The 11,028-nt window shown below is 40.7% G+C and overlaps 1 protein-coding gene across 1 annotated transcript in view; it reads right to left on the reverse strand.

The window, feature by feature from the left end:
• LOC137419026 (N-acetyllactosaminide beta-1,3-N-acetylglucosaminyltransferase 3) overlaps positions 1-10,466 on the reverse strand; it is a 63,650-nt gene extending 53,184 nt beyond the window's left edge. Inside the window, exon 1 of the mRNA XM_068105203.2 lies at positions 9,821-10,466. Coding sequence (XP_067961304.2) covers positions 9,821-10,315 — 495 coding nt within the window. The 5' untranslated portion in view covers positions 10,316-10,466. The remainder of the gene's footprint in view (positions 1-9,820) is intronic.
• Positions 10,467-11,028: the final 562 nt, after the last annotated feature.

An 11,028-nucleotide genomic window follows, 5' to 3' on the forward strand; every position in this document is an offset into this window, starting at 1 on the left:
GGAAGCAGTGAACGACTCATCGGAAAGTGCTGACGATGCAGACACCGACACTGATGTCAGAATGGGTGCTACAACCAGCAGAATTACAACTCAGATGAAATGTAGACCCCTGTACCACGCTGCTCTGGCACTGAAGAATTGCATTAAAGACAAATGTGATACCACCCCTCCACTGAAGTGGCCACCAAGTTCCAAGGAATTGACTCTACAAGCAGCACACAACATAGTTCCAGATGAGCTGTTCAATTTCCTGGCATGGACTACAGGCATCACAAGTGATTTCCCCCCACACGAAACGATGTTTGTTTGAAACTACGAATATTTAGATAGGAATGTGGTAAACAGCCATAAAAGGTCGACCTGACAATAGTTCATTTTGTTGATGTCTTATTATCTTTAAACACATATCTTGAAAGTTTATTGTGATGTTACATAACAGGACCGTGTGTTAAAAATTGCTTTAAAGGGTAAGACTTGAAGATCATTACTGAATTCATTTCATCATGACTTAATGAAATTGACAAAGATTGCTTCATTGCGTAAATGATGACCAGTTACAACCTAAACCTTGCTTTTAAATGTTCTGAGAAATATATAATGCCACATCATTATAAATATTTTGCAGGTTTTAACATAATATTATGATGTATGCTTCTTTTCAGTGATTGACATTATCATGAATTGATGATTTTTATAACGTCTTCAGCTTGTACTAAAGACACCAACCAAGACACAAGTTACTCATTGCACTGAACGCAGTTCGTTTGTAACATTACATTTTCGAATACTTAGATGTGAGAGGAGAGTGACGGAGAGAAAGGACAAAAGGAAAAGAAAGAGAAAGAGAGGGGGGAGGGAGTGGAGGGGAAAAGAAAGTGCCTGTGTACGAGTTATGAAATAGGAGAAACAAAATTTAGTAATTGAAAACTGTAAAAAGAGGGAAATATTTTGTAATAAAGTATGAGCACAAGCGAGGATGGTACTGGATGTAAGTTTTTCAAGCAAACATTAAACTGGATGAACAGAGATATAAAATAAATAAGGGGTATGTTTTTTCTTCATTTAAACACATGGTTGTGAGATGTTTGCATTTTAAACTCTTCTGTTTGGTGAAAAGATGATGGCGGTGGTGTTCCAAATTAGTTTACTACCTGCTATGAACTGTACTAATTTAACCATTGATGTCTCCCGTAATTCATTGTGTAAGACACCACAAAGACCCTCTTCTCAACATTTAACATAATGTTATGGATGTGTTTATATAAATGGAGTCTTTTACAACTATTTCTTCTGCCCATTTGTTACATTTCTGTGCTCTAAACCCACAGAAAATGCCTATGTGTCACCGTTGCTAGGGTAAAATTACCCCAGCAACCATTTCTATGTATTTCTTTGTTTTTTGTGAAATTCTCAGTAACACTCAATTTTCAAGCTTGGGAACATTTGATTTTGGGTTCAGGCACATATGAGGAATATATTAAGGAAGGTTTCAAGTAGTCCCCAGGAGGAGACTATGAAACTCAAAAACTAAGCAGAAAAATTAGGTACGGCCCATGGTCGATCAGTTTAAACAAGCCCATGCCTCTGCGACGACGTGTGGTCAGGTGAGCATAGCGAGCCGATCCATGCGTCGATAATATAAAAGAGGAGTGTCTTAAAGACCCTTAAAAGCTACTCTAAAGTCCGTCCCGAAACTACTCTCTCAGTTTTGGGTTAGCCCCACCAAACCTTATGTGGAGCGTTTTGGGGTCCCAGCAGTTGTCTTAAGGTAGGGTAGGAGGTTTCATAAATTCCTCAATAAAATTATAATTTCGAAATACTATCGTTATGGAGGTGCTGCCGATCCGGAAGTGAATAAGATGATGACAATTCACTGATTTGATAATATCTCAATACAATCGTGATTTAACATTATATTTTGATATATCACTACTATCTTACTATAATTCACCAAATGTCCGTCCGTCTGTCTGTCTGACTGTCTGTCTGTCTGTCCGTTTGAAGGTACCGTAAAATCTGCTGAACCGATCGCAACGATATTTTGGGTGGGTAATCCTGTAATCCCCAGGAGTAAAATAGGCTATTTAGTTTTCCCAATTTCAGCTTTGGTCTCCAGCATTCTCAGATTTGGACTCCGCATAACATTCGCATTCACATAACGTTCATTGTGACGATGTTTTCATTGTGACGATGTTGTTTTCCCGGGTGCCGCACAAACGGCTGCACCGATCGCTGCACAGCTGCACCGATCAGACTCGGTGACCTCGGACAAAGACCTTTTATAAGGACACGGGTTGAATCCCTGCTTGAGAGAATTCCAACCCCCTCCCCGCCATCACGGCCGTCTCTCCAACTTACAATCCCACGAGATATGCGGAAAGGACGAACCAAAACCAATATAAACATCATTTGTATATAAACATCACTAAAAGTAAATAATGACCTCGGCCAAAGTTAAATTGACGTGAGTTTAATCTCTACATGAGAGAATTCCACATAGCTATTTGGGCAGTGTATACGCTAACAGATCGCTGTCTCCAACGATCTTGCCAAGGCCGTAACACCGATCGGCTCAAAATTCTTTTAACTGTTGATTTGGAAGTTTTTACAATGAAGGAAACATGTATCGGGAGTACATACGACATCGGGTGGACTAATTGCACGTGTCTTCAGTATCAAGCTTAAATCTGTCATGGCGGATCTGAAGAGCGGAATGCTTGGAGAAGTGGTGGGCTACTTCGGCATGAAGGAGGATCAGAAACGTGGACTCCCACACTGCCACATCCTGCTGATACTTGCTCGCGCATGACGTCATTTTCCCAGGTGCCGCACAAACGGCTGCACCGATCGAGATTTAACGGATGTTTATATAAATCGTTGAAAAAAAAAGCCTTCAATTTCTGATATTTAGCCTTTTCATTTGGGCCTCCCAATTGAAGCCCCGCCCGGAGGGCGGGTACCATTGCTCGTAGTATGCATTTGTGATTGGAATGATCCTGTTTGGAATAAAAATATGGAGACATTGAGTTTAAAGCAGAATGAGATAAATGACATAAGGGTTTCCATCCGTGACATTCGCGGATTCCCGATTTGCAGTTTCGCCGTTGACTGGATATAGCAACATTCAGACTGGATACGTTTGTTGTTTAAGTCCTTCAGGAACCTGCTGTCAATGCCTGACATTCGACTGAATGTGGTACAGGAATGTGGACTTTATTGGTTCAGCTTTAGCATTCGCCATTTCCGCATTGCTTGTTTGCTTTTGGCTTCCCACCTGTGCGTTGCACGGGTACCCTGTGCGTAGCTAGTTATGTATAAATTAATATTAACCTACCCCAAACAAGTTATCTCTTAAATCAACACTATGCTGGTGGGCAGCATTTAATAACAGACCCGTATCGGCTCGTGCACGTCATGCTGGATTTCATGAATCGAAGAAAGCACGGATTGCATGGTGTGCATGCGCAGAAAATGTATCAGGTGATTCGTGAAAGAGTGGTACGGAGTCGACATTCCCGTTCCAGTGCTGTGTTTAATTCAAGTTTCCTTCCGAAGGAGCCTCTTTGCTCGCCCAGAGCAGAATTTTCAGGTAGGAAAAGTTTGTTACTTGCAAAATCGAAGATTTTTCAAGTATATTGGTCGGTTGCGTTTGTGGTTCTGTCTGTCTGTCTGTTTGTCTGTTTGTTTGTCTGTTTGTTTGTCACCGGCCTACAGGTCACAATTCTAAACCGATCGTCACTAAACTTCACCAAATGGTAGAGTTGATCAAAAGCAAGAAGCCGATTGTTTTTGGGGTCAAAAGGTCAACAGAGGCCAAATGTCACCAACTTTGCTATATTTCTAAAATCCTCAATTTTCATCCGATTGACTTGAAATTTGAAGAGGACTTGCATATCTGGTCGCTGAATTCAACAATATTTTTGAGGTCAACATAGGCCAAAAGGTCAACATAGTTCAAATTTCTAAAATCATCAATTTTCATCCAATTGACTTGAATTTTAAATAGGATTTACATATCAGCTTACTGAATTCAACCACCAACTATGTTTGAGATCAGCATAGGCCAAAAGGTCAACCACTTTTTTTTGAATTGCTAAAATCCTCAATTTTCATCCAATTGACTTGAAATTTGAAAAGGATTCACACATCAGCTAACTGAATTCAACCACCAACTATTTTTTTTTGATCAACATGGGTCACAAGGTCAACACAGGCCAAAGGTCAACAACAATTTCAAATTTCTAAAATCCTCAATTGTCATCTGATTCACTTGACATTTGAATGGGATTTACATGTCAGTTAACTGAATTCAACCAACAACTATTTTTGAGATCAGCATAGGCCAAAAGGTCAACATAGGTCAAAGGTCAACCACTTTTTTAAAATTTCTAAAATCCTCAATTTTCATCTGATTGACTTGAAATTTGAATCGGATTTTCATATCAGCTTACTGAAACCAACCACCAATTATTTGTGAGGTCAAAAGGATGCTCTACTGAATGCCATTCTGCTTTGTTCTACATGAGTGACTTTTCATTACTTGGCAATTTCTTTTTATTTTTTTTACAAGTATGTTGATCACTCCGGTTTGTGTGTTTGTGTGTGTGTGTGTGTGGATATGTTTGTGTTTGTGTGTGTGTGTGTGTGTGTGTCAAGTTGTAGATTTGTTATTGCCTAAAGTTCAGTTATAGACGTTGGTTGCTAATGTGTTATGATTTAAATGTTGTTTAAAAATGCTATTTTCATAAAGTTAATAAAGGGTTTTTGCTTCGTTTTAGTTTTGGATGAGGAAAGGCTCGTGCGGGGTCCTTCCTCGGCACACCTGAGCTCCTCACCACATACAAGGCTTTCATCCGCAGCTCTATGGAGTACTGTTCTCCCCTATGGGCTGGTGCTCCTGCCTCACACCTGGCTCGGCTTCGCGCTGTTGAATCCAAAGCTTTCAAAATCATTGGAATCTCCCGCGATGAAGCTATCTCTGAGGGCCTTTCACTCACTCACCGCAGGCAGGTAGGTGGTCTTTCTGTCTTCTACCGACTCCTCTCCGGCCTTGCTCCCCCAGCTCTCTCTGTGCTCTGTCCCCCAAATATTCCTACAGGTCGCACAAGATCTGCCAGCAACCCTCTGATGGTTAAACTGCCGAAATCTCGGCTCTCTGCTCACCTTCACTCTTTCATTCCTCTTTTCTCCCGCCTGTGGAACAAACTCCCACACTCCCTTCAATCCCTCTCCTCCCTCCAGGTCTTTAAAACAGCTGTTCACCACCATCTCTTATCTTCCCCCATCCATAACCTTGATCTTTTCTACCCCCACTAATTCACCCCAGATCCACCTTGTTTGAAATTCCAACTTATTTCCTGGAAATCCTGGCAGTGTCCATATGTTTATACCTCTCCCACCCCCCCCCCCCCCTTCACATGCCTCCCCCCCTTCACATGCCTCCCCCCCAAAGCCCTCTCCCTCCCACAGATCTCTCGATGTCTCCATGTCTCTCGGTCCCTGCTCTCAAATGTTGTGTTTGTGTCCTTCCCCCTCTCTCCCCATCTTGTCTACCGCTCCCGATGTTATTTGTTTTATGTGTCTGTTTGTCTTTCTGTGTGATTAATGTTCGCTCTTTCACGAGCCTCGATCTTGTATACAAAAAAAAAAAAAAAAAAAAAAAAAAAAAAAAAAAAAAAAAGGCTCGCTTCGGTCGTGCTGGACAAATTGTATACGTGTGCTTTTTCAAGGCTAGATAAGGCCGGTCGTAAAATCACGCTCACGCGCGTGATTTTGTGTAACGCTAGTAGAATGATTAGATTGCAGACATAAACCTATTGTTTTTACCATATATATTTTGTATTAATCACAGCAACGCTTGACTCTGTATAAACATGCTTTGAATTACTCATGTGAACAAACCCATATATTTTATGGTCTTATCTGGCTGGCCAAGCATGGTCTTATCTGGCCAAGCATGCACTCTTCTCTCTGTGAGTTACATTTTCGTCACCTCGGAGCTTTTGAAACTATATCTGGTCCGAATGATAAGGAAGGGCTGACTCCCCCGAATAACAGAGCGGATGACGGTGGGGGCTTGGCCCACCGGGGAGGAACCTCTCCCAGTTTTGTTTGTTCCCTCGGAGATTTCCTGATAAAACGTGTCCCTATATAAATGGACTGGGAATCAATGTGTTTTCAGGAAGGCTTGACTTGGCATGTTCTTGCTGTAGCTTGCTGTAGATGTCTTGTCTCCTCCGGATCTGTATAAGTTGGTTTTAATAAAAAAGCTGCGTCATTTTTCAGGCTATTTGTGGACTTCTTTTCCAAACGAAGAGCTGCTTCTTCACATGTGTGTGTGTGTGTGTGAAATGTGTGAGTGGCAGCTTCATTACAAGCCTTATGAAAAATATGAGGTGTCATGGACCTTCCCACTGTAAAATGCAGCGAGCAAGAGAGAGAGAAGAGAGATTGAGACAGAAGAGAGAAAGAAAGAAAGAAGGAGAAGAGAGAAGAGAAGAGGAGACAGAGACAGAGACAGAGACATGAGAGAAAGGATCGGTTTAGTTTCCCCTAAACCATGACTTGTTATGACCCATGTGGAATTAAAGTTTCCCCTGCTGAGGACATATATCATATCAATGGGTAATATCCGATGTTGAATACATATGTCATAACAGTGGGTAATATCCTATGTTGAATACATATTTCCTATCAGTGGGTAATATCCTATGTTGAATACATATGTCATATCAGTGGGTAATATCCTATGTTGCATACATATGTCATATCAGTGGGTAATATCCTATGTAGAATACATATGTCATATCAGTGGGTAATATCCTATGTTGAATACATATATCATATCAGTGGGTAATATCCGATGTTGAATACATATGTCATATCAGTGGGTAATATCCTATGTTGAATACATATTTCCTATCAGTGGGTAATATCCTATGTTGATTACATATGTCATATAAGTGGGTAAAATCCTATGTTGAATACATATGTCATATCAGTGGGTAATATCCTATGTTGAATACATATGTCATATCAGTGGGTAATATCCTGTGTTGAATACATGTCATATCAGTGGGTAATATCCTATGTTGAATACATGTCATATCGGTGGGTAATATCCCATGTTGAATACATATGTCATATCAGTGGGTAATATCCCATGTTGAATACATTTGTCATATCGGTGGGTAATATCCTATGTTGAATACATATGTCATATCAGTGGGTAATATCTCATGTTGAATACATTTGTCATATCAGTGGGTAATATCCTATGTTGAATACATATGTCATATCACTGGGTAATATCCTTTGTTGAATACATATGTCATATCGCTGGGTAATATCCTATGTTGAATACATATGTCATATCAGTGGGTAATATCCTATGTTGAATACATATGTCATATCAGTGGGTAATATCCTATGTTGAATACATATGTCATATCACTGGGTAATATCCTTTGTTGAATACATATGTCATATCGCTGGGTAATATCCTATGTTGAATACATATGTCATATCAGTGGGTAATATCCTATGTTGAATACATATGTCATATCAGTGGGTAATATCCTATGTTGAATACATATGTCATATCAGTGGGTAATATCCTATGTTGAATACATATGTCATATCGCTGGGTAATATCCTATGTTGAATACATATGTCATATCAGTGGGTAATATCCTATGTTGAATACATATGTCATATCACTGGGTAATATCCTATGTTGAATACATATGTCATATCGCTGGGTAATATCCTATGTTGAATACATATGTCATATCAGTGGGTAATATCCTATGTTGAATACATATGTCATATCGGTGGGTAATATCCTATGTTGAATACATATGTCATATCGGTAGGTAATATCCTGTGTTGAATACACATGTCATATCAGTGGGTAATATCCTGTGTTGAATACATAGGTCATATCGTTGGGTAATATCCTATGTTGAATACATATGTCATATCGGTAGGTAATATCCTGTGTTGAATACATTTGTCATATCGGTGGGTAATATCCTATGTTGAATACATATGTCATATCAGTGGGTAATATCCTATGTTGAATACATATGCCATATCGGTGGGTAATATCCTATGTTGAATACATATGTCATATCAGTGGGTAATATCCTCTGTTGAATACATATGTCATATCAGTGGGTAATATCCTATGTTGAATACATATGTCATATCAGTGGGTAATATCCTATGTTGAATACATATGTCATATCAGTGGGTAATATCCTATGTTGAATACATATGTCATATCAGTGGGTAATATCCTATGTTGAATACATATGTCATATCGCTGGGTAATATCCTATGTTGAATACATATGTCATATCAGTGGGTAATATCCTATGTTGAATACATATGTCATATCAGTGGGTAATATCCTATGTTGAATACATATGTCATATCGCTGGGTAATATCCTATGTTGAATACATATGTCATATCAGTGGGTAATATCCTATGTTGAATACATATGTCATATCAGTGGGTAATATCCTATGTTGAATACATATGTCATATCAGTGGGTAATAACCCATGTTGAATACATATGTCATATCAGTGGGTAATATCCTATGTTGCATACATATGTCATATCAGTGGGTAATATCCTATGTTGAATACACATGTCATATCAGTGGGTAATATCCCATGTTGAATACATATGTCATATCAGTGGGTAATATCCTATGTTGAATACATATGTCATATCAGTGGGTAACATCCTATTTTTTATTTCAGTTTCCCCTACTCAGTCTCATTGTGCTATTTCTGGGTGTCTTCCCTTCTGAAATTAATCACCATGATGTGAGAAACATTCATGGACAATTTGGCACTTTTGTCCACCAGGTAATGGTATTTCCAAGACATTTCATTCGGCACCTTACTACTAGGTGACCTTACGACCACATCAGCCATCTTACTACTAGGTGACCTTACGACCACATCAGCCACCTTACTACTAGGTGACCTTACGACCACATCAGCCACCTTACTACTAGGTGACCTTACGACCACATCAGCCATCTTACTACTAGGTGACCTTACGACCACATTAGCCACCTTACTACTCGGTGACCTTACGACCACATTAGCCACCTTACGACTCGGAGACATTACGACCACATTAGCCACCTTACTACTCGGTGACCTTACGACCACATTAGCCACCTTACTACTCGGTGACCTTACGACCATATTAGCCACCTTACTACTCGGTGACATTAGGACCACATTATCCACATTACTACTAGGTGACCTTAGGACCACATTAGCCACCTTACTACGAGGTGACCTTAGGACCACATTAGCCACCTTACTATGAGGTGACCTTAGGACCACATTAGCCACTTTACTACTAGGTGACATTAGGACCACATTAGCCACATTACTACTAGGTGACATTAGGACCACATTAGCCACATTACTACTAGGTGACCTTAAGACCACATTAGCCACATTACTACTAGGTGACCTTAGGACCACATTAGCCACCTTACTACGAGGTGACCTTAGGACCACATTAGCCACTTTACTACTAGGTGACATTAGGACCACATTAGCCACATTACTACACGGTGACATTAGGACCACATTAGCCACATTACTACTCGGTGACATTAGGACCACATTAGCCACATTACTACTAGGTGACATTAGGACCACATTATCCACATTACTACTAGGTGACATTAGGACCACATTAGCCACATTACTACTGCCCCCCTCCCCCCCCCCCCCCCCCCCATTCATAAAGTCCTGGATCTGTCCCTGGTACATGCAATCGAACCTTAATCTGTCGCTCTTTTCCCCAGGTCCTCCGGATAACATCCCTTCGATCAACGTTCTGGGCGTTCGTCTTAATGGCGATCAACAGAAACACGTCTCGGGACGAGCACTTCGTGCGAGGCTCGATGATCAGTTCGAAGTTCCTGCAATGGCGGTAGGTGAGAAAGTCTTGAATTAGCTTCGAGTGTTTCCCGAACTTCGGATCCGAAGCAGCGCTGCCGTTGGGTGCACAGTGCGCCGAATGTCCGTCCCAGACGCGGCCTCCTCTATGGGCAGACGGCAGCCATGGAAACGGAATAATCTTGTCCGAAGAGGAATAGCCCTTCAAGAGAGCCCGGTCGCCCTCTCTGAACTGGGATGAAGGTATCGTCGTCAGGTCTCCTCGTCCCTTGAACCACCCGCACAAACAAAGCACGATGACGACGGAGAGCAACAACGCACGTTGTACGAATCGTACGTAGTGCGGCTTAAGCAGGAGCTTTCTCAACGAAATCATTTTACACGGTGATACGATGGAGAAAACACCGATGTGACGAAGGCGGCAAAATTCCAGCGCTGCTCTTTGCGTTGGGGCGGTGCAAACCAGTTATTCGTGACGTGCTGCCTCCTCCGGAAAATCTCACCTGTGCCTGTGCGTATCACGTTTGCCTTTGGCGCAATGACGGTGAGTAACTTAACCTGTATTGTCGATATTTATAGCTTCATATTGAGGAGATGGTTTCTGCGAATGTCGCAGATGTACCTGGCTCTATCACGACTTTACACACTTGAATCGATCGCGATTATAACAATTTTGGATGTTCGTTCAAATAATCCATATATAATGGGGCAAGTGTTTGTGTGTATGTATGTAGGTATACAGTCACGTAAAAAAGTAAGTACACCCCATGGAAAGTTTTGACTTTTTCAACATATTTGAACATACAGCTATTTGATCTTCATTTGAACAATATTGATAGATAAAGGTGATATAATGAAACAAATATCATGAAACATTTACATTTTGTAGTCCATTGTATAATTTAAATAAACATAAATGCAAATTTCGCATGTGGAAAAAGTAAGTACACCCTTGGCTCTAATAGGTGGTATTGCCCCCTTTGGCAGAAACAACCTCAAGTAGGCGTTTCTTATAACTGTCTACCAGTCTCTGACATCGACTGGGAGAAATTTTGGCCCACTCCTCCATGCAGAATTCTTTCACCTGTG

Source organism: Myxine glutinosa, chromosome 1 (assembly GCF_964187855.1).
Source record: "Myxine glutinosa chromosome 1, kmMyxGlut1.1, whole genome shotgun sequence".
In the NCBI taxonomy this organism is placed as follows: domain Eukaryota; kingdom Metazoa; phylum Chordata; class Myxini; order Myxiniformes; family Myxinidae; genus Myxine; species Myxine glutinosa.